At 41.9% G+C, this 24484-nt stretch overlaps 1 protein-coding gene and 1 long non-coding RNA gene across 3 annotated transcripts; one reads left to right on the top strand and one right to left on the bottom strand.

Moving 5' to 3' along the window:
* Window positions 1-2403: 2403 nt before the first annotated feature.
* On the bottom strand, window positions 2404-5571 carry LOC109435823 (uncharacterized). The gene is made up of 3 exons (XR_012497610.2): window positions 5085-5571; window positions 4738-4911; window positions 2404-4623 (listed from the first exon to the last, which is right to left on the bottom strand). It is a non-coding gene; the product is annotated as an uncharacterized LOC109435823 (long non-coding RNA).
* Window positions 5572-5636: 65 nt separating this feature from the next.
* Window positions 5637-22863, top strand: ASRGL1 (asparaginase and isoaspartyl peptidase 1). 2 transcript variants are annotated; one of them, XM_019713937.3, is made up of 7 exons: window positions 5637-5864; window positions 6408-6624; window positions 11619-11761; window positions 12334-12491; window positions 20341-20459; window positions 21313-21423; window positions 21546-22863. In XM_019713937.3, exons 2-7 carry the CDS (start codon window positions 6435-6437, stop codon window positions 21749-21751), a joined length of 927 nt encoding a protein of 308 aa, XP_019569496.1. In that variant the 5' UTR covers window positions 5637-5864; window positions 6408-6434; the 3' UTR covers window positions 21752-22863. The 2 variants fall into 2 exon arrangements, with proteins under 2 accessions (XP_019569496.1, XP_019569498.1); XM_019713939.3 differs by having other exon boundaries at window positions 5726-5864; window positions 6424-6624.
* Window positions 22864-24484: the final 1621 nt, after the last annotated feature.

The raw sequence follows: 24484 nt of genomic DNA on the forward strand, positions 1-24484 counted from the left end.
TGGGACTAACCCCCCAGGGACTGAACGGTTCACCGTTCTGGACTTAAAGGATGCCTTCTTTTGTATTCCGCTAGACCCTCGACCTCAATTTTTATTTGCTTTCACCTGGACGGACCCCACACTCAGGTCCGCAGCCAATATACCTGGACTGTCCTACCACAGGGCTTTCAAAACAGTCCTGACCTTTTTGGCCAGGCCTTGACTGGAGACTTAAGGCACTTTTTCTCTCCCCGGGGTTACTATCCTCCAATCTGTTGATGACTTCCTTACTTGTAGCCCAGCCAAAGAAAGTTCAAATCAACACACAATAACAACTTTAAATTTTGTAGCAGAATGGGGCTACCAAGTATCAGCCCCAAAGGCTCCAATTTCCCAACAGCAAGTAGCTTACTTAAGAAATCAAGCCTCTGGACTTTGGGAAAAGGCGGCCCAGGGAGAACTGGCCTGGGCTGGCACCTGGTCTTGGGCCTCTACAACCAGATTATACTCCTACAAGACACCCAGCCCATCCCCACAAGTAACCCTAAAACTACCATCAGCCCCACAGACCAGAGCTCCAACTTCCAGGCTGGAAGCTTGGTCCACATCCTAGATGACATTGCCCAGATTTTCCGAAACCCAGTTGCTCTCCATCCTTGACCAGCAATCTCTTAGGCAGGGACAGCTCTACGCCCCTACCCAGCTCTGAAGCAGTTACGGAAGATGGACCCTCATCCCAATTTCCAAAGATCTTTCATTGCCAATCGGAGATGGGGAATGAGGAGACAAATAGGCAGTTAGCAGGAGTGAGCTTGTGGGCTAAACCGCTTGGCTCTGACTCCCCTGGCCAGCACTGCACCTGTAGGCTGACCAGCACCTTACATCCATCATAGGTGGGAACAGGACAGTTCCCAGGAGAAGACATTTATAATGCAGCCTCCCCTGCAACCTGATAAGCACCCTACATCCTGCTTAGAAAAATATAAAACTCCAGCACGCCTTCTCATCAGTGCAGTGGTCCCCCATGGGACTCTGCCCTGGTTAAACGTTTGCTTGTCTCTCTCTCTCTCTCTCTCTCTCTCTCTCTCTCTCTCTCTCTCTCTCTCTCTCTCTCTCTCTCTCTCTCCCTGACTTTCAATAAATCTTTTCTCTGGATACTCTTGTAGAGTCTCGTAAATTATTTTCCATTCTGCGAACGACCAGGGGTTAATTCTACACCAAGACAATACTCACTATCTAAACAGTTGAACCTCCATGTGAGGGGAGGAAAAGCAATTACAATACGTTCTCACTTAACATCATCAATAGTTTCTCGGAAGCTGTGACTTTAAGCGAAGACATACTCATATAATGACACCAATTTCCCCATAGGCTAACTGATATAAACAAGAGTTAAGTTCCTACAGCATATTCTGGTCACAAAAACATCCCCAAAGTTCTAAATAAAGACCCAAGACACTTCTAATATTAAACACTGAAATAAATGTGATCTATACAAACAGTTAGGAAAGATGAATAAAAACAAGTAACATTATTATTTTCCAATCAGCTGATTTCAGTTCAAGATCTCAGGTGGCCAGGGCCTCTCCTGGTAGCTCAGGGTGAAAAGCAGAACCTAAACTGGATAGGACATCCTTCCATCACAGGACCACTCACCCACACTCACGCAGACTGGGACAATTTAGACACACCATTTAAGCTCACATGCACATCTTTGGGATGTGGGAGGAAACCAGAGTACCTGGAGAAAACCCACACAGACCTGTGGAGGACGGACCGACTTCACACAGACAGTGGGCCTGGCCAGGAATCGATTTTTTTTCTCATCAATATTATAACAAAAGGACGTTGAACTAAACGACATCATTTGAGGACGTGCTGTATAGAGTCAGACTGTTCAATCAGACTAAAACTTTAAACTCCTTTTCTCAGAAAGCGAATTTAGGTGAATTACAATTATATCAAGATAAACTGAAGGTTTCCTGGTCACAGTTATAGTGTAGCACATTTTTGGCTGAAGCAGCCTTCCTTTCCATGGCCTTGGCTTGGGGCCAATGTTGAATTTATCTGTATCCCCTGGTTTTCACTGTCAAACTGGGTGCCCAAGAGGTACCCCAGTGATAGCAGAATGTAGGCTGAGTTTCAAAGTGACTGCAGATAAGCCACACTTTGAGTATGACACACAGATTTGACTACATGGGGAAGAGGTAGGAAGATATTTCTAGAGTGCCTTCTGTGTAAACTAGTCGTGTTTGACAGAAACTTCATAGCTTTCATAAATAACAATTGCAGATGTGGGGCTACCTTAGAGTGGTCAGAAAGCAAATAAATAATTTTTGGTTGTTGATACCTTCTACACCCCCCACACACACCCACTCCCCCCCCCCAAGCCCCATCTCAATGGTCTCTGAGAAAAGACAACACTTAAGGAAAAGTTTGGTTTTCTCCAGGCAATGCCTGGGGCTTATTTCATCTTGCAATTCAAAGCTTCTGGCCCCATAAGCTTCCAAACGAAGTAAAGCATTGCACTGTGACTGATTTGTGGAAAAGAACCATGGAAACAGACATTGGCATCATGAGAAGCTTCTGTAACATCTTTCCAGCTCTGTTAGCAAGGAGCTCTCCTGGATCTGTTGGCTGCAGAATCAGATAAGAGCTCGATTTTTGTATTAGTGTCCTGGGGCTGCTGGAGCAAAGTACCACCAACTGGGCAGCTTGAAACAACAGAAATTTATCCCCTCACAGTTCTGGAGGCTAGAAGTCCAAAATGAAGATGTTGGTAGGGCCATGCTGTCTCTGAAGACTCCAGGAAGGACACTTCCTTGCCTCTCCCTCGCTTCTAGTGGTTGCTGATAATCCTTGGGCTTCTTGTCTTGTGGATGCATCACTCCAATCTCTGCCTCCACCTTCATGTGGTTTTCTCCCGCTGTATCTATGTCCATATTTCCTTCTTATAATCACACTGTTAGACCACGTGGCATAGCCCAAGGTCCCCAGGTAAACACCAACACTCTTATCACACTGTTCCCCAATAAAGTCCTGTTACCCTTCCCCAATAAAATCTTAAAAAAAAAAAAACAAGGACTGCTCACATTCCTGAACGTATGTCGGAACTTTGAATTATTTTCCAGGTGGTTATTTCTGTGATTATCTACAGAGGACAGCCAAACAGTGAACCACCAGGTGCCACCATACTTGCAACTTTCCATACTCTTGCCCATAACCAGTCCAAAGAGAACACACATTTCCTCCCTATGGACTGACTCTGCACCTATCTCAGAACTAGCCCCTTTTCACCTTCTCCCCACCCTCTTACCTACAGCGAATGTAAATTCTTTCCAAAAAAAGTTACATCTTTCTTCCCCAAACTCATTGTATAAGAGCCCTGTCAATCCCAGAGTGGCAGACATGTTTCTCTTCTCCTTCTAGCCCTGCTGCTGGTAGTTTAGACTGCATACCCCAGGGCCCGGTCCTTTTTCTGGCTAGCACATGGCTCAATAAACCCTTTCCTTCAGAAAAGCCATAGAAGTTACTGTTTAACAGTCATCTCACAGGAGCAACAGACAAAGGACAGCTCTTTCTTTGGGTACGATTAAGTCTTTACTACACAGCTTCATTCCACAAACACACGCTCTCTCCACATGGGCAAGATGACCGCCAACCGCTCCAAACTGATAGCCTCTCCACTTAGCAGCTGCAGTAGACAAAACTTCTTTCTCCGACTGCCCACACTTCAGTGCTGGAGAAGTTATATAATCGACCCTGCTTGCATCACACAGCCACTTCTTGAACCATTTACTGTTGCCAAACAAATGGAATTCATAGGTTGGTCAGGTTAGGTTTATGTGTCCACACCTACGGCTCTGGATTGAAGGTCTATAACCGGAAAAAAAGAGGCTGAAAACAGTCAAGACGTGGGCAATATGTGCCAGTTTCCCTAATTTTTTTTCCCCACTTCCCACTAAGGACCAACTGGAGAAGGCTAAGTGTGTTCCCTGAACCAATCACATAGGATACTGTTTCCAGTTAGCCCACCTCTAGCTTCCCCCAAGCCAGTAACTACCAATCAGGACACACCGGAAGCCTTTCCCCTTTTCCACTCTAAACTTCCCTCTGCTTGTCTTTGAGTCTCTGCCAAACACAAGTAATGATGGCTGATTCTCTGGCGATAGCAAGCTCTGAATTAAATGGCCTTAACTTGTTCTCATTAGGGTGCTCCTCTTTATTTTCACATTCCATAAATATAAGTCTCCACTTGAGGAAAGGACTTGTGCAAAAGGGACCCTGGAGCAGGGGTTGGCCTTCTTCAGCACTGGACACCAGAGCATCACGCCAAGCCTTTACTTCTTGCTCTGCCTCTATTACCTGCCCACCCACCTATGGCCATGGAGCAGCCCAGGGGTGTGCTAGTAACAACCTCACTCCTTTCCTTCCTGTGGGGACATAAAGTCAGAATGTCAGTGTTTGAGAGTGACTTTGCTATAGGGATGACTTTGAATCTGCTGTCATTTTGAAGAAAAGTTTTTATTCTTAATCTTTGATAGCAGCAAATTCCTTCTGCCACAGCTCTAAGAAGAGCTGCTCTGCCTGGGCATACATGTCCGCTACAGTAGTGCTCAAACGTCTGCACCAAGGAACTCCAACCTATGGAAGAAAGGGAGCCAGTTACTCCTCTCCACTGGGGGAGTGCAGGTGAAGGAATAATAAATATAGTAATAGCATAACAATAGCAAGCTTGTATTAGCACTTACTACATACCAAGTTAATGCTAAGGACTTTACATACTCATTCATTTTCTCATTGCGTACCCACAACAAACTTGATTTCATGGACTATTGCTGCAGAAGTTGTGTTCATAGTTCTATTTTTGTACAAGGTCTGGCCATTGTCCGGTTGTATCTTCAGTCTCGTTTCCGCCCGTTTTGTCAGCATCTTAAGTTGGGGAGGGGAGAGGGAGTGGTATTTGTTAGACAAAGTGAAAGTTTATGACATTGGCTCATTCAAGCAATAAAGATTAAAACAAATTAATACTGGAAATAAAATTATAATTCAAAAAGCCCACTTTACATAATGGAATAATGTATCCTTTGATTCATGCCACTAACCTGTTGTCTTACAGTTGTCTCACAGGATGGGATTGTAAACTTTCTATTAGAAGGACTCCCTGGTAACGAGAAGGCAGGGCAGCACCAGTGGAACACACGTGATTTGTCCGGTCATCCAGTAGGTGGGACCTTAAGGGACTGCTCTGGGGCAAGGAGGAGGAAAGGAGTCAACCCAAAAAATAACTCGTGTCTAAAGAAATTTAGAGCTGGGTCCCTGGGGCTCACAGGAGGGAGTGAGCTGGGGGTTTCAGACTCTTCAGTGCACCCCGGCACAGAACCAAACCAATCACAGAGTTCATCTTTTTGTTCTTTACAAAAGGCTAAGGAGAGAGACGATTAACAGGAAGAGAAGTGAATTTAAAATAAGTAAAGCCTGCGAAACATCTCTTGGACAGAGGAAGGATTTTAGTACATGCACTTTACTTTTCAACTTTCAATTACAAAACCTTGGCGCACCCCTTCACGCATTTCGCCACCAACACCCCGCCCCCAGCTCATAAGAAGGAGGAGATGCCCGGCGTCCCGATTGGAAGCTCCGGGGGGTGGAGGGCTACTGTCACCCGGCTCTGGGTGCCACACCGCCGGAGTCCAAATGCGCGACTTTGCGTCTGCGCTGTGTGCCGGCCCCGTCCTCATGCGCAGGCGCGGAGCCGTTGCGGGCGGGCGTTGGGAGCTGAGCGGTTTCCAAAGCAACCTCGCGGAGGGTCTCGGCCGTGTGGATTCGGTGGGGCGGCTCCGTGCAGACTGAAGCCCCGGCGTCTGCGTCCTGCTGCGTCCTCGGTAAGTCGACGGCCCTGCGGGAGCAGCCGCGGGAGACGTGGGGATTCGCGGCGGGAGGGCGCCGACGAGCTGGCACTGCCGGGATGCCAAGGCGAAGGAATGCCAGGGAGCTGACTTCAGGGGAAAGGGCTGCACCTCAGCAGCGCAGGGTATCCCCCAGAAGTCCACGCCTGTGAAAGCGAGACGCGACGTGGAAACCGGGAGGAGGGCTGGAGCTCGGACCCTGAGCGCCGTCCCCGAATTTTCCCGGGCAGTGGTCCCGCACGGGTCAGGAGCTGGGGGCTCCGGGTAAACTGAGGCCCGCAGGTGCTCCAGGCCGGGACCGCGGGGAGAACACGGGAAGTCACTGGGGCGCGCTGGGCTTTTCCTGAAAAGTTCCAACTGAGCCGTTGAACTTTTTACCCCTGGACCCTAGTGGTCTCAGGAAATTGCCTGAGGCTGTCTCCCTTCCGGAGTGGAAACTGAACCTTGTCCCCAACGGAACCTCTCGAGGAGATTACGCCCCGTGCAGTTTTCTTGGGCCCGTCTGAAATGACGCTTTAGTCTTCCCGATACCTAGGATCCATCGACATGAATTTCGTCGTCGTGGTGCATGGAGGCGGAGCCAGCAGTATCGCCAAGGACCGCAAAGAGCGGGTGCGACAAGGCATCATCCGAGCTGCGACCGCGGGTTACAACATCCTCAAAGAGGGAGGGAGCGCAGTTGACGCTGTGGAAGGAGCCGTGACCGTCCTGGAAGATGATCCCGAGTTCAACGCAGGTAAATTTTCACTGCAGCTGGTAAATGATGCCTAATCAGGTTAAGTTTCTCACCCAAAATAAATAGAACCTTTCTAAAGTGTCGGTGAATCTAATATTAATAGCTTTGTGGCAGCACTTAATAGGTTGAAGAGATTTAATTTTTCTCTTTACCTGTTGACCAGGTTTGCTTTAAAATTTTTTAAATCCATTAATTCACCTTTCTTTCTTTAGCCTGCTTCCTGGAATTCATATCCCAAGAGGCTTTTTTATTACATCTTTTTGTGGGGGCTGAAGGTGAGGGTAGACTACATACCATTTAAGTTTTGAAAAACGTGTACACCTGTGTAACCACACCACAATCTAGATTTAAAACATTTTCATCACCCTCAAAAGTTCCTTCATGCTGCTTTTCAGTTAATCTCCCCTTCCAGTCTCCAGCACCAGGCATCCACTGATCTGCTTCCGTCACTATAGATTAATTTGCATTGTCTAGAATTTCATGTAAATGCAATCATGCAGAGTACTCTTTTGTGTTTACCTTCTTTCACTCAGTTGATCCTTTTTTGGAGTAATAATCATAACTGCTATGAGTGTCTGCAATGAACCAAACAATTTGTAGGATTAATTTATTCAATCTGCACAGTTGTCCTATGAGTTAGGTATAATTATTATTCTCTCAGATAAGAAAACTAAGGGCGCTGCAAAGTTAAATAACTTGCTGGAAGACACTAATTTCCTCTTTATTTTAAAATAGAAAACCTAAATTCTAGGGATTAAAATACTTCTTGGAAGTATACCACCCACCCCAACATCTGTTAGGGAAAAGAATTTCAGGAAATCCTAAGCAATAAGTCATGAAATATTTACTGAGTATTTCTTCTGTCCCCTTGCCTTTGCTAAGCACTCTTAACACTTATGCAAAATTTTATAAATCAGCCAGACCATAGAATGTGGCATAACTGCATTTTTATGACTGTTTACTGAGCCAGAATTTACTAGATACTCCCCCTTGCCTGCAGGAGGAGCAGCCAGCTGTTTCTGTGGGGGCTTGTTAAACTCTATGCCTGTTAGTCAGGACTGTCTTGGCTGACAAAACCCCACTTATTAAAAAGGACCTTCATTTGGAGCAGGTCGGTCTGGTCTCCAGCCCTCTAAACTAACAGAATTTGCATGGATTGGGGAAGTATGGATTAGGAAATTGGAGCAGCTAGTTCCTGTTTCTTTGCTCTGTACGAAGAGCCTTCCTGAGTGTCTCCCTAGTGATCTCTCAGATGTCTGCTATTCAGCACATTGAGGGAGAAAAGCGAAGGGTGAAAAGAAGGAAGTCAAAGATGGGGGTGGGGGTGGGGAGGTGGGACTTTTAACAGCATACTGCCCACCTTGAGCTCTGTTTGCCATTTGCTTTTCCCAGCTGAGGTCAATACAAACTATTCCTGGCAGCCTCTGCTATAATCCTCTAGAATAACTACTTGGGAACTTCATAGCTGACTCCGGGTACTTACTAAGTTAGTGGCAATAATTAGTATTCATGGCACAGCTTATCTGAGTGCTTTTAAAAACGTTGTCTTTGTTTACATTGTATTCACATTTCAATGTGGATTTCACTTTATGTTTGAAGCTTGTTTCATAATCCCTAGTTTATTAAAAACTAGTTTATTAGAAACCAACATTGTAAAAATTGAACTTTTAGATTATAGAAATATTCTTCAAAGACTTCGATTGGCAACCAAATAATGACCCTTTGCTTTTGCTGGAATTGAGCTATATTTACACAGAATTTTAACTAGTTAATTGATTCTCCCTACAATTCAATTTTATAAGCTGTCAAAGAGCCTTTGAGATAACAGGATTTTTATTTATCCACCCTTTCTGAAGTACCAGGTTTAGAATCCACTAGCCTAATACCATTCCATTTTAATGGGGCTTTTTTTTCAGTGTAATTTTTATATACAGTAAAATTCCCCCTTTTTTAGTGTACAGTTCCATGAATGTGATAAACACAGAGTCATTTAACCACCACCATAATCAAAATATAAAACAGTTCCATTATTCAGAAATTCTCCCCTACCCCTTTGAGTCCACACCTGCATTCACCCCAGCCCCTGGCAATTTATTTCCTGTCCCTATAGTTCTATCTTTTCCAGAATGTCATAAATGGAGTCATACAATATGTAGCCTTTTGAGTCTAGATTCTTCGTTTAGCATAACTCATTGGAGGGTCATCCATGTTGACACAAATATTAGTAGTCTGTCCCTGTTTATTGTTGCATAGTATTCCATTGCATGACTATACCACAGTTTTAGTCACTTACCAGCTGAAAGACATGTTCAATTTGGTGCCAGTACAAATCACTATAAACATTTGCATATAGGTGTTTGTGTGAACATAAGTTTTTATTTCTCTTGGATGAATACCTAGGTGTGGAACTGCTGGTTATATGGCGAGTGTATATTCAACTTTATTTGGAACTGCCAAACTGTTTTCAAAGTGGCTCCGTTTCCCATTCCTACCAGCAATGGATGAAAGTTCTAGTTACTCTACATCTTCACCAGCACTTGGTGGTATTTTTTATTTTAATATTTCTAATAGGTGAATGGTGGAATCTCACTCTACTATAACTTTGCATTTCCTTAATGGCAAAAGATGTTTATTTTAACATCTTTTCAAGTCTTTTGTCAATTTCTTTATTGTGGGTTTGTTTTTTTCTTACTAAGTTTTAAGAATTCTTTACATATTCTAGATATAGGTCTTTTATCAGATATGTGTTTTGCAGATATTTTCTCCCACTCTGTGGCTTGTCTTTTCTGTCTCTTTCAAAGAACAGATGTCCTTAATTTTGTAGAAGTCCAATTTATCAGTTTTCTTAATGGCTCATGCTTTTTGTGTTGTATCTTAAGAAATACTTGCGTAGCTCAGGGTCACAAACATTTTCTCTTATATTGTCGTCTAGACATTTTATAGTTCTACGTTTTATATTCAGGTCTGTGATTCATTTTTAATAAATTTTTATATGTGGTACAGATATGTAATAAGGTTCAGTTTTGCATAATTGTTCCCAGCACCAGTTGTTGAAAAGGCACTTCTTTCTCCATTGTCTTGCCCTTTCACCTTTGTCGCAAATCAGTTGACTTTATATGATGGGTCTGTTTCTGGACTCTGTTTTATTTCGTTCATCTATATGTGTATCCTTTCACAAATACCACACTTACCATACTTTTATATTAAGTCTTCGAGTTAAGTAGTGAAAGTCTTCTAACTTTTTTTTCGTAATTCTTTTGGCTTTTCTAGTCCTTTTGACTTTCCCACAAATTTGAGTCACCTTGTCAATTTCTATCAAAAAAGTTCTGCTAAAATTTTGATAGTATTGAATCTAGATCAGTTTGGAGAGAATTAAAATCTTAACAACACTGAGCCTTCCAATTCATGAACACAGCATATACTTTCATTAATTTAGATCTTTGATTTCTTTCATCAGTGTTCTGTAGTTTTCGTATACATACTTATATTTTGTTAGATTTGAACCTAATTATTTCATGTATTTTGGTGCTGTTGTACATACTACTTTTTAAATTTTAAATTACTAATTGTTCATTGCTAGTATATAAAAATGCAATTGATTTTTTCATATGTTTATTTGCCACCTGTATTTGTTACCATTGATCTTCTTTGTTGGGGTGTCTCTGAAAATCTTTGACTTGTTTTTCAATGAAGTTGTATTCTTATTGTTGAGTCTTAAGATTTTTTATTTTTTTTTTGGTATATTTTGGATAACAGTCTTTTATCAGATATATCTCTTACAAATACTTACTCCCAGTCTGTGGCTTGCCTTTTCTTTCTTTTATGGTGTCTTTCATAAGAAATTTTTCATTTTAATGAAGTCCAGCTTAATTTATTCTCTCATGGTTCATGCCTTTGACGTTGTATCTAAAAAGCCAAACCCAAGGTTATCTAGATGTTCTCTTATGTTATTTTCTAGGAATTTTATAGTTTTGCATTTCACATTTATGTCTGTGATCCATTTTGAGTTCATTTTTGTGAAGGATGTTAAGATTGTATCTAGATTCCTTTATTTTTTTGCATGTGGATATCCATTTTGTTCCAGCACCATTTGTTGAAAAGACTTATCTTTGCTCCATTGTATTGCCTTTACTCCTAAGAATGGGATAACAGAGTATCCCATTCTTATGTGTATGGGTTTTCCCACATCACCAAGCAATTCTTGGACACCAGCTGGGTGTCCGATAATTCAACTCAATTCTGACATTATCTACACTCCTAATTTGGTGTTAATTCCATCAGTATTTTCCATTTCAGACTTTTTTCATCTCTAGAAGTTCTGTTTGGGTTCTTTTCATATTTTCCTCCACATTCTGATACATATGGAATATAGTTATAAAAACTGTTTTAACATTCTTGTCTACTAATTCTATCATTTGTGTAATGTCTGGATCTGTTCCCATTGATTAATTTTTTCCTCCTTATCATGGGTCATATTTTCCTGTTTCTTTGTGTGCCTGGTAATTTCTTATTGGATACCAAACACTGGGAATTTTACCTAGTTAGGTGCTGGATATATTTATAATCCTTTATTCTTGAGCTTTATTCTTATCCCATTTTTACAGATGAGGAACCAGTCACAAAGAAGTTAAGAATAGCTAGACTTACAGGCATTATCTAGGCAGAGACAGCTGGAGAAAGGATGCTAGTGGTTAAGAGAAGACCATGTGCCAAGAGCACAGAGTGAGTAATGAGAGCTTATGGTACATTCAGGGAAACTAGTATTTCAGTAAAATAAAGCCAAGGAGAGCAGATGAAGCTGGAAAAGTAAGTCAGAGGCCAGGTCATGAAGAGCTTCGTACTATTATTGATTTTGGAGGCCATGTGATTCCGTCAGGTTTTTGGTTTTAACAAATGTGCCTCTGGCAGTGGAGTGGGAGATGAATTAAAATAGACTACTTAGAGGAAACCTGGAGGTCATTTATTAATTCTTGCTTTCATCTTTTTGGGTTTAGGTTGTGGATCTGTCTTGAACACAAATGGTGAAGTGGAAATGGATGCTAGTATCATGAGTGGAAAAGACCTGTCTTCAGGAGCCGTGTCTGCAGTCCAGTGTATCGCAAATCCCATTAAACTGGCACGGCTTGTTATGGAAAAGGTACATGTGACCACAGCATCATTTCCCAAAGGGATTGTCACTGCTGTACTTTAGGGACTAAAAGGGGTCTGACTGTAGGGAAATACTTGAGATCACGCTTCTCCTAAAGTTATATAAAAGAACAGAAATAATGTTAAATGTCTCGAGTAAGCCAGGATTCTGACTCTGTTGATGATGGAATTTGACTAGTAATCACTTGACCAGTGATTGCTTTGTTTTCGTATTATCCTCCCATGTTTTCTTCAGCCTTCTCGGAACACATATAACACATGCAAACTGAACAGACCATCTGTTTAATGGCATGTGTTAAATAAAAATGGATTAAGTTCTCTAAATATAAGGTCATATGTAAGTCACATTCCTAGCATTATTCCATCATTTGGGGCTTTTTTTTTAATACAAAAATTCAGAGAGCCAGGCTCTTTACAACATTCAGAAAAGCAAAACATTTCTTAACATTTTTGAGGCTTTGTACCTAGAGAAAAGTAATTATTTTCACACAGTTGGAACCGTTAAAAAGATTTTATCTTTTTCAAAAAACTAACCATTTTTCCATTTCTTTCTGGTTCAAGACACCTCATTGCTTCCTGACTGACCAAGGTGCAGCAAAATTTGCTGCAGCCATGGGGATTCCAACAGTTCCTAGGGAGCAGCTGATAACAGAGAGAAACATAAAACACCTACAAAAAGAGAAGCATGAGAAATGTGCTCAGAACCCAGACCAACAAAAGTAAGTATCATCTGGGGCTGACAGTTTTGGGAGTTATTCAAGTGGGAAAGTTTGACAAATATGAGGTTGGTACAAAAGTAATTGCAATTTTTGCCTTTTTTAACCTTTTAATCCACAATTACGTATGCACCAACCTAAACATGTCTGAAATAAGTCAAATATCACCTGATAGTTTCAGTTTTTGAACAAAACAACTCACACTAAATAGTGGAAAAACTGCTCTTTTGATTCTTAAATATAAATAACCTCATTTATTACTCCTACGAATACTAACTCAAACGGGGCTAACGCTCTTTCTCCAACCTGATGTAAGAGGAGAGTGCCTTGTGTTCATGGATTAACTCTCTGGGTGCTTCTTGATCACTGTGCTATCTTAGGTAGGTTAAATAGGTCCTCTGTCATCTAGTGTGCCCTGGGAACTTACTCAAGCCTCTTCCATAGTGCAAAGAAATCAGCACAACTCTTAGAAGTTCGAATTAATGATAGGTTCTGAATTACGGTTTTCTGTGGTACAGATTTCAAATTCCCAAATAAAGCTCCCTTGTTTAAAGCAAAATTTGAAAAATAAAATTTGAATATGGCCTGGGAATTTACAGTGGAGTAAAATCTAACTTTGCATACGTATTTTTTTAGATTCGTGCTATGTAACCAGAGCTATGTAATACTTCAGTATCGCCGAGGGAACTTTTCCAAAATAAACATCTGGGCCCCTTCCCTAAAGAATCTAATAGATCTGAGATGGAGAAGCCAGGCGGGTATATTAGGAAAAAGTTTCCCAGGTTAAAAATCTGTTTTTACAAGATTAGCCATATGTTGGTACCTATTGATAACCTTATCAGGTATGATATTGTATCTATAGGCTGGAGTCCCAGGAATGGGGTTACTTCATCAGTGGTTCATGTACATTTTAATAGATGTTGCCACGTGGCTTTCTAAAAATTTTGCAACAACACACATCTCCACCAGCCAGTCTTGCTCTTAGATGTAAGCAAGAGGGGCTTCTGCCCTGGGCCCTGCACTTTAGAGGCCCCTCATGTCACTAAACAGGTAAAACAGCTGGTTTACTACAGACACATGGGCACCTCTGTAGCTCAGCACCGGAACAGCAGGACCCATAACCCCCATCATCCACTCTTGTGACTATCGCCGTTCAGCCCCCAGGGAAACGCTTCTGCACATCTCTTGCTCTCTAGCCTCAAAGCAAAGGCCACCTGAGTCTAAAGATTTGTGGATTGTGCCACTGCTGACATCAGAAATGGACACTGCTTTGGAGTGGGAAGAACTGAACAGTGGGAGGACTTAGGTAAGAGAAAAAGACAAATTGATAACTTGTCAAATCAGTTCCCACGTAGTGAAGTATTGTTGCGCAATACTGCCAAGTGTCCATTTCTTTCCTCTGTGATGGTTTAAATTTGTGGTTCTGGAGGTGTTCGTGCGTTAGTACAATGGCTGCAGAACTTGCACATGAGGGCTGACTCCCATGACTCTGAAGTTTATATGTACGTAGGTCCAGACCAGCACTGTCCAATAGAAATGCGAGAGCTGTATATGTAACTGAAAATGTTCTAGTAGCCACATTAAAAAAATAAAAAGAAACAGGTGAAATTAATAATATACTTAACCCATTATATCCAAAATATTTTTTCAACTTGTATTCAATATAAGAAATTACTTGAGATATTTTATTTTTCTTTCATACAAAATCTTCCAAATGTGACATGTACTTTAAACTTCAACACATGTGACTGTGCTCCACCCAAGTTTAACAGTGCTCAGTCCCCACACGTCGCTGGTACCTGCTGCATCAGACGCGCAAGGCTAGACAGAACCTGTGAGAAGAGCCAGCTCTTTATGTCGGCAACCACATGGACACTGAATATGAAAATTATGAGTGGTTTTATTCTTACAAAAACATTTAAAAGACTTAGTAAAATTTTCAAAAGTACAATGTTAAAATTTCAACTTTTAAGTAATTTTGATTTAAAATGTTATTAATTATAATTCATGTTTTGACTTTAACATTACTAGATGATTTTGTATATTTTAGGAAAAAACTATTTGAAATTATACCCGCAAATTTTATTTTTTTTATTTGCTCTTTATTTTTCATGAAAATATATTCTAATTTTATACACTTTTAATATAATTACACTTTACTTTTTAATCCCTAATTATTGAAAAATGAGTGTAAGTCAAGCTTTTGATAGAATACTAAAGTGGATCTCGTAAAAGGAAAAAAAGCTAAAAGGAAAAAAGAAAAAATCTTCAAGAAGTGGTCTGCTTACATTTTTAGAAACGAAACGATAAAAGTAAGTGGGGGGCCAGCCCTGTGGGTCAGGCGGTTAGAGCTCCATGCTCCTAACTCCGAAGGCTGCTGGTTTGATTCCCACATGGGCCAGTGGGCTCTCAACCATAAGGTTGCCAATTTGATTCCTCGAGTCAAAGGATAGTGGGCTCCGCGGTTGGAGCGCGGGCTCACTAGCAACGGCAACTGGACCTGGAGCTGAGCTGCACCCTCCACAACTAAGATTGAAAGGACAACAACTTGACTTGGAAAAAAGTGCTGGAGGTACACACTGTTCCCCAATAAAGTCCTGTTCCCCTTCCCCAATAAAATCTTTAATAAATAAATAAATAAATAAAAGTAAGTGGTTTTCTTCCAGGATGACCCACATAGAATTCAGAAAGAGGACATCACAAGTTCTTTTTTCTCATCGCGAAGAATCACACAAGAAAGCATACGTGCAGGCACTAGAATTGAGGGGAAACGGCTGAATTAACAGACAATTGATAATACCAGAAAAAGACAGCAATATAAAACATCAGTGTAACATTCTTGAAAGAATAACACGATGTGTCCAGTATTTCGCCTAATGATGCTTTTCATGGCACCGTCAACAGTGTTTACAAAAAACAATGGAAAAATTTCTAAGTTTAGTAACAGTTCAAAATTTCATAAAATGCCAAACGTAATTAGGACAAATAATAATGAAACTAATGATTACTATCTAGGATAGAGAATTCAGACAGATTAATGGAGAATAAGTGAGGTGAAATCATATATAAAATTTTTTAAATAAAATACTCAGTTGAACTAGCATGTTCCATGGTGAGAAGACACATTGAACAACTAATATTATATCCATCATTGCACTATCGGAGAAGAAAAACAAGTCTAAATCAATGAGCATTTCATTGGCTTTCATACCTGCTTTTTAAAGTACATGTTTCAAATGAAAAGAAGAATGGGAAAATCTTTTTATCTTAGACTAAAATTAATTTTTAAATCTATCAAAGGCAAGTCTGATAATAGAGTTAACATGTTGGTAAACGGTACATAAGCATGAAGTTTGGCCAAAGTCCAGAAGTATTCTATGACATATACAGCTCACAGTTTGAATTTGTTTGTAGTAGACATACCCTCAGCTGTGCCAGTTGTGGGACAAGAGAGGGTCCAATACAAGATTTTCTAGAGATGCCCAAAGATGGAACAGCTTGCTGAAACTCATAGCTGACTTTTTAATGAATCTCAGATATATAGTGGGAATACCAACTAAATGCTGTTAAAGTAATTTAGTTAAGAAGGGTTCAGCAAAACAACAGAAGGTTCTCAAAGAGCAAATCATGGACTTGAACAGAAAGTGAAATTAATTTTGAAATTATGCTATCTACAGTTATTTAGTATGAACTATTCATTTCTGTTTGTAAGCTTAACAAAAGCTTTGAAAAAATCTGTTTGGCTATTTCACTTTTGAAAGGATTAAAAATATTTTTTTAATTGTGGAGAAACAAAACCAAAGCTGCATATGAAATATGCAAGAAAAATGACATTCCAATAAAATATAAGGAAATTGAAACAAGGAAACAAAACTATTTGCTTAACTTGGAGAAGATTTCTTACACAAATAATCCTGAAACCAGTTTCTATAGAGGCTATTTTTCTGTTCGTTATATATCAGAGTACAGTATCATTTGAAGAGAGACTAACAAAATCCAACAACATACTCTTATTTTCTATTTTCTTTATAATATACCAGCACTGAAATTTGAAAGAACTTAAAATATTCTTCATGGATCTAAATACTGCTTAAGACGGGCGGACGAGTGGCTCAGTTCGTTAGAACTCGAGCTCCGGGCAACAAGGCAGCCGGTTCGATTCCCACATGGAACAGCGAGCTGCGCCCTCCGCAACTAGAATGAAGTCAATGAGCTGCCGCTGAGCTCCCAGATGGCTCAGTTGGTTGGAGTGCGGGCTCTCAATCACAAGGTTGCCGCCGGTTTGACTCCCGCAACGGATGGTGGGCTGCGCCCCTTGCAACTAACAGTAGCGACTGGACCTGGAGCTGAGCTGCGCCCTCCACAACTAAGACTGAAAGGACAACAACTTGGATGGAGCTGATGAGTCATGGGAAAAACACACTACTGTTCCCCAATAAAAAGTCCTGGAAATACACACTGTTCCCCGGTAAAGTCCTGTTCCCCTTCCCCAATTAAAAAAAAAAAAAAAACTGCTTAAGAAAATTACTACAATAAGTGATTGTGACTTGTGTGATCAAATTAAAATAGTTAATAATATCTTCTGTGATAACAATTTATCATGTGTAACCCCATGTAGCAGTTGAGTATGGTAATGTTAAAATCAGGACTCGTTTCCAAATCTAAATATTGCTTTAAGAATTGTATTGATAATTCCAGTTGCTACTGCCTCAGCAGAGTAAAGCTTCTCCAAATTAAAATTAATTAAAAACTTGCTAAGAACTACATTGTCTTATTTGGCACTTTATCTATAGAATGCATGTTGTATGGCAGTGTTGATTATAAGAACATAATCAGTGCTCCCTGAAATGAGGCCAGGAAAAGTGATTTTATGAAATAAATACATCATAATTTATGGTGAGTGTGTGTGTGTGTGTGTGTCTGCCTGTCTGTCTTCACTCATCCAGGCATCACCAGCTGCTCCTCCAAGGATTCAGGTGTGTACAATAATAAATAATGAAGTCAACTTTCAGTCATAGAAAAGTCACAGTTTTACAATATTTTTCAAGATACATTTATCAGAGTAAGAGGATAGAACATATTTATAACTTCTAAATAGTAAACGTGGTGTATGGACCTCCATTTGTATTTGTATTCTTGCCTCAACCCTTGCAGATAGTAGGGGTGGACCTGTAACCGGCAGTGCCTGGGAGGTCACAGGAAGGATGACGATGTCACTGTTAACAAGTTCCAGCATTTTGCATTTGTTTTGGGGTCATTCCTTGCAATGAATTTGCCTATTTATGTCCTGTAATCATTTTTTCTCTTTAGTTGTTTTGTCTCCTTATCAGTCTTAAGGCTATCCTCTCTGTTAAAAAAAAAAAAAAAAAAATTCCCAAATCTGTTGCTTTTAATCTTGCTTTTACTTTGCTTATGGTATTTTGCCATATACAAATTTTTATTTTTTATAATCAAATATGTACTCTACATCTTGTATAGTTTGTAAGACTAGAAACTTAGAAGGATCCCCTACCCTGAGACAGAGTCCCCTAGATTTTCTTGAAGAATTTTGTTTTACCTTGTACATTTTCCTCTTTAGCTATCTGGAGTTGATTTTTGTGAATGATGGAAGACAGGGCTCCTGTTTTCTTCTAATTACAATGCCGAGTGTCTCTTTCTAACCCCTTGACTGTCTAGCCACGATTCACACTGCCCATGTGATTGCCTAACAGGTACCTCAAGCTGTGTCCAAAACTGAACTTTTTGTTTCCCCATCTAACCCCACTCCATGCACACCAACCTATTCCTAATAGCCTCCTACATTTTAGTAAATGTTTCTTGCAGCCTCTCAGTTCCTGAACCCAGAAGCCGTAGAGTTAGTTGTTTGTGATTTCTCTCACGTCCAGTCCATCTGCAAATTCTATCAGCTCTGCCTTCAAAATATCCCAAGTCCCACCTACTTCTCACCTTTTCCACTGAAACCACCCTAACAAACCACCGTCTCCAAACCTCCTAACTGGTCTGTTTCCACTCTTGTCTCCCTCAGTCAGCACACAATAGCCAGAATAACTCTTTTAAGATAAACTTGTACAGCATACCCTTGATGAAATTTCAGAGTGCACACCTCATGTAAGCAACACTCAGAGCAAGAAATAAGAGCGTTGCCAGACGCTCCCCCTCAGACCCCTTCCCGTTCGCTACCTTCCCTCCAAGGTAACCACTTAGTAACACCATCGATAAGCGTCGCCTGTTTTTGAATTTTATTTCAATGGAGTCCTATAATATGTACATTTTTGGGTGCCTTCTTTCATCATATTTCTGAGGTTCATCCATTTGTTGCATATAGCAGTATGGTATTCCATGTCATCACTGTATCACAATTTGTTTTCCTTTAGTGGACATGTGTGTCCTTTCAGTTTTCTGTTATTACAAATAGTACTGCTATGAACATTTTTGTACACTTGTGGTGAACATGTCTCCTCATGTGTCTTGGACAAAAATGTAGACGTATACTTGCTGAGTTGGCTTTCATAGATACTGTCCAATGGTTTTCCAAATGCCAGTTTACATTTGCAGTAGTAGGGAAAGAGAATTCCAGTTCCTGCACATCCTTGCCTACACTTGATGTGTCTTTTTAATTTTAGCCATTTGGTGGATGGGTGTAGCGGTGGGAATAATTATTTTTAAAACGTACACCCTGACACATCTCAGCTCAAACTCTCCAGTGTCTTCCCGTCTCATTCAGTAAAAGCCTTTACAGTGGCCTATAAGGAGGATGACCGTGTGATTTAGTGTTCAAACTGGAACGTCATTTTGAGAGTGAAGGGAGCACTGTTGATTAAGCCGGGACAACAGGCATAAATCAGGACTGTCCCAGGCACCCAGGATGTGTGGTCACCCACCTGTCCGAGCCTTCATGCTGGCTGCTGGCCATCCCTCTGGCACTCTCTTCCTCACTTGATTCTCTCCCACTACAGTGGCCTTGAAATTCCATGAACTTAGCAGTGATGTTCCTGCTTCGGAAATGTTCTTCTCCAGTAACCAGCATGACGTGCCCCTCACTTCCTTTAGAGAGTCCCTATATAAAACAGCACCTCCACCATTGCTCTCCCCTTAGGCTGCTGTAATCTTCATGTTTATTGCTATTCACTAAAACCTGAAGCTTTTATTGCTCTGTTATCCTCGGCCCCAAATGCAGGCTTCATAGCAGAAGGGACTTTGTCCATTTAGTTCATTGCTGTGTCTCAACACTTATAGAAGTGTCTCAAGTATAGCTCATTACAGAGTAAGGGTAGTGGGTATGTGGCTGTTACCGTGCAATTTCTTAAGCTTTTTAAACTTGAAATTTTATAATAAAATGTTAGGAGGGAAATTACCTTAATTCATCTTCACAGCAAGCACTGTGAAGCAGGCAAAGTGGGGTCTGGATGGCAGCGTCAGCATCTCCTGGGAGGTTGTCAGAAATGCATGGTACGGGTCCCACCCTGGACCTACCAACTCAGGATCTCTGGAGATGAGCCTGGGGATTCGGGGAATTCTTACGCACACTCAAGTTTGAGGTGCACTCAGTTATTTTTATGCCCATTTTATAGATGGGGAAAATGAAACAGAATAAAGTCACACAGCCAGAAAATGGTGGTGCAGGGACTAGATGTACTTATTCTTCAAGTTGAGGTCTAAAGGAATGTCTAGCAATCTAAGTGACATGAAGACTGAAAAGAAAACAGGCTCTCTGCCACTTCCGGGAGTTGGGAATATTGGAATTGAAGTGTATTCTATATGTGTGGCAGTTTACAGGGTATTAAGCTACATTGTTACTTGGGGGAATGTTTCTCATTTCAGCCTGTCACTTTTTTCTGTTTTTTTTTGGCAGAAACTTGGGAACCGTGGGTGCTGTTGCCTTGGACTGCAAAGGAAACGTGGCTTACGCAACCTCGACAGGGGGCATCGTGAATAAAATGGTTGGCCGAGTTGGGGACACTCCGTGTATAGGTAGCCTTGATGGGTGGCTACTGCCCCCTCTTTTCTTCCCGGCATCAAGTTCACATTCTCTGTTCTCTACCCTTCTCCTGTTTCTTCATTTCCTTCCTCTTGGTGGCAGCGTCAGGATTTCTGGGAGTGGCGGTTGGGTTGGGAGGGGTTATTTAGGGCACTGCTTTGAGAGGGCATTTGTATCTAGTGGGTATTCTGTTTTTCCTAGATTGCATGTCTCTTGGGATGACTTGGGTAAGAGGAAATGGAGATAGAGGGTGCCAAGGTTGTCCCCAAGCTACCCGTAGTGCCTCTCTCTCCTCTCTAGCCCCAGTTCCAGAATCTGCAGACTTATTCCCAAAGGGTTAAGTACACATCACCTCTTCCCAGGCACGGGCGCCAATTAGCGAACTAAGAAAGCTGAAAATTTAAGTTTGCGTTTATTAGATTTGAGTGCTATGAACGTGACACACTGCTACTACAGAAATAGTACTAATTAAAATGTTATTTGCATTAAGATTAAAGCGCACTAATTCCCAGGAGTGAGTGAGTGGTAGGGGTGGGAGTCGTCGTGTATGGTTCAGTCTGCAGACCAGGTAGATTTGAGGCAGAGGCGGACCTGTCCCAGTGTACCTACTCCATGAAAGCTCAGGCCTACCCGCCGACCCCAGGCTCCCTTCATCCTCCTGATTTCAGGGCAGTCACATGGTGCTTGCTAGTCCACCTTTGCATGCCAAGGTAATGGCTACTAATCTGACCTTTGTCTGCATTTTGGTACTCTTTGGGATTTAATATTATGTAGCATTAGACTGGTGATGTGTGTTTGAATTTCTTGACTATTGCTCAGTTGGAACCAATCTCCTTCTTTGAGCAGGATCTGGAGGTTACGCTGACAATGAAATTGGAGCTATTTCAACAACAGGGCATGGGGAAAGCATCCTGAAGGTGAATCTGGCCAGACTCACTCTCTTCCACGTAGAACAAGGTATGTAGAACAAGTTCATACTCTGGAGACAAATGAATGGAAACTGTTAAAAATAGATGAAAAAGTCCCCAGATTCCTTTCTACATAATATGTGTTGTCTCTCAACCTTTCCTTGTTTTCAGGAAAGACGTTAGAAGAGGCTGCTGACCTGTCATTGGGTTATATGAAGTCAAAACTCAAAGGTTTAGGTGGTGTCATCTTGGTCAGCAAAGCAGGAGACTGGGCAGTAAAGTGGACCTCTGCATCCATGCCCTGGGCGGCCGCCAAGGACGGCAAGGTGCACTCCGGCATTGATCTCTGCGAAACCAGTACCACTGACCTGCCCTAAGCCCCTGGAAGATTGTATTCTAGATGCTAGCTTGGAGGTAAAGTACAGTTTTCTGTTGTAGAGACTTAGCTTACTCAATTAGATCTAGAAATGGAAAAATTCTATAGTCTGTCACTCATTTTGTTGCCTTGATCAATAAGTATCTTATCTGAATGTTTGGTGAGGTGTGGACCGAAGTGTTGAGAAAAATGCCTGTATTAAAATCAAAATAAGACTAGCAGAGAGGACAAACTACTGAGCCTTTCTCGTAGATCGTCCCCTTTGTCTTAGGTCAAAAAGAAGAGACATGAGCTTAACCGGACAGAAGCTGCCTGGGTGCGGCGTGTGCCCACCCACAGCAGTGACACAGCTGCCGCCAGGGCTCTGCTGGTTGCATTTTCCCACAGGACCCCGTGAAGGGGCACAGTGCGAAGGAAAGCACCCAGTAGAGGGACCTGAAAGTGAGACAGGAACCCAGAGCGAATGGGAGAAGGCCTCATGGGCCTCAAGGCGTTCAGCCTTCATTTGGAATCAGAAGAATACTGGGTGAAAGACACTCTGAGTTAAAAAACACTGATTTTTCTAAGAGACTTCAGATCTTCTCTGACTACTAATGTAGATGTTTCTAGGTACTTTAAAAGGACCTTCTGGTATCCCGCAGCTCCCTGATCTGGAGATGAAGGGTGATCAGGAGACTGTGCAGAGCTCCTTCAAGTCGGAGGGTTTTCCTGGGCTCACAGGAGCCCGCTCACTGGTGTTTTCCCACGGCCGCACACCCTCTGGGTCCTCACAGCAGGTGATGGGGCTCGCAAGCTCTGCACCTCTCCTGCAACAGGGAGGGCTGTAGCGTGTGGAGGTTCCACTGACTGACTTAGTGCGTTCCCATGCTGCCCAGTGCTGGGGGTCCCGCCCCCCAAACTGAGTAGAGTGTGAATACAGTGTGGTCAGCAAGGTAGAGAAAGTGATTTCCCTGCTGGCGAGTATTCCTATTCATATCTCGTGACACTGGAATAGTATTTCTGCTGTGACATGCCTGCTCGCTTTTTTAGTCTGTCAGGACTTACCTTCTCTCTGGAAAGAAATTGCTTAACTTTAAATTCCATGTGCCACTAATAAAATGTATTTTGAAAGAATGACAGTGTGGTTAGGAGTCACTGTTGACAAAGACCAGAATGTACATGAGCTCCCCTTGGTCTGTCAGTTCAGACAGGTGTGCCAGTTAAAGAAACCTTTCAGGGTAAGGGTGGTGTGTGGCTATGGCAACCCGTCCTGCCTCGTGTATGCCAGGATTTTTCAGAAGTGTTGAGCTTTTCCTGAATGGGTTAAGGAAAACACCGAACTGGCACTTGCGAGCATCCGTCTTCTGGCAGCTTTACCATCGTTCACACCAGACAGTTCCATGATTCTCACTTCTGTCCCATGACCCTCCCCGTGCCCACCCAGCTCCTCTGAACTAAAGAGAAAGAGATGGCACTTGGAGGCAGAACTGAGTTTGAATCCTGATAGTGACCCTGGGCAAGTTAACTTCTAGGGATTTTTTCATCTGTGAAACAGACCACTATGAAGATTAAATGAAATTTAAAAACTGCTTAATGTTTATTTCAAGGATCTCATGGGCAAATACAGAAACTGACCAAAAACACATCTGCGTGTTTATGTCCTTGAAAAACTCAATACCCTGTTTTCCGGAAAATAAGACCTAGCCAGACCATGAGCTCTAATGCATCTTTTGGAGCAAAAATTAATATAAGACCGGTATTATATTTTATTATATTATATTATACCTGGTCTTATATTATAGTAAAATAAGACTGGGCCTTATATTAATTTTTGCTCCAAAAGATGCATTAGAGCTGATGGTCCGGCTAGGTCTTATTTTCAGGGAAACACGGTAGGCAGCAACTACCCTTGAGAAATAAGTATTTTGTTATGTTAGCAGGTGTATTAGTTTGCCAGGGCTGCCAACAACAGATATATCACAAACAGTGGCTTAAACACAAAGTTATTCTCTCACAGTTCAAGAGGCTGGAAGTCCAAGATCAAGGTGTCAGCAGATTTGGTGTCTCCCGAGACCTCTCTCCTTGGTTTTCAGATGGCTGCCTTGTGCCCGTGTCCTCACATGGCCTTTTCTTTTTATATGTCTGTGGCCATATTTCCCTTCTTACACAGAGAGACAGCAAGCAGATTCACTTAGGGCCCACCCCAACAGGCGCATTTTAACGTAATCACCTCTTCAAACGCCCTATCTCCAAATAAAGTCGAGGTTAGGCCTTCAACATAGGAGTTTTGAGGGGACACAATTCAGCCCCTCACAGGAGGCAAAGCAGACTCGCATTAGGGGTTGAAAAAGGAGAGACGGTTTTTTGGAGAAGGATCACTGAGCAGAAAAGGACAAAGGAAGGAAGGAGGGTAAGACAGGCCAGTTGAAAGACCTGATTTGTGCTGTGAGCTCTGCCATTCACAAGGGAAGTGACTCATTATCACCTTGGGGGAAGTGGCTCATCTTGGGGCCCCCCCTGACAGCTTGGGGCCCCCTGCCGTCTCTGGCCAAGCAGCCTAGTTAGGTAAGGGTTCCGCAGCCCCTCTGTGCAAGCACAGGTGTGTCTTGTTGCCCTCAGACCTTGGTCCTGTGAAAAGGCACCTCCACCAGCCTGGGAACTGCATAAGCAGAGACCACGTGTGGTTGTGCCGTTTGCCCCACACTGTCCGGTGGCCTTGCTCTGTAACTGTCAAATAACTGAACAAGCTCTCTGG

This window comes from Rhinolophus sinicus, chromosome 14, assembly GCF_057876585.1.
Source record: "Rhinolophus sinicus isolate RSI-liver-muscle chromosome 14, RSI-T2T, whole genome shotgun sequence".
Lineage (NCBI taxonomy): Eukaryota > Metazoa > Chordata > Mammalia > Chiroptera > Rhinolophidae > Rhinolophus > Rhinolophus sinicus.

What these genes read in the sequence shown, in the direction of transcription:
- ASRGL1 (XM_019713937.3), top strand. Translation starts at nt 6,435, where the DNA reads ATGAATTTCGTCGTCGTGGTGCATGGAGGCGGAGCCAGCAGTATCGCC. An exon ending in TGATCCCGAGTTCAACGCAG is followed by an intron (nt 6,625 to 11,618) that starts GTAAATTTTCAC and finishes TTTTGGGTTTAG; the next exon opens with GTTGTGGATCTGTCTTGAAC. An exon ending in TCTCTTCCACGTAGAACAAG is followed by an intron (nt 21,424 to 21,545) that starts GTATGTAGAACA and finishes CCTTGTTTTCAG; the next exon opens with GAAAGACGTTAGAAGAGGCT.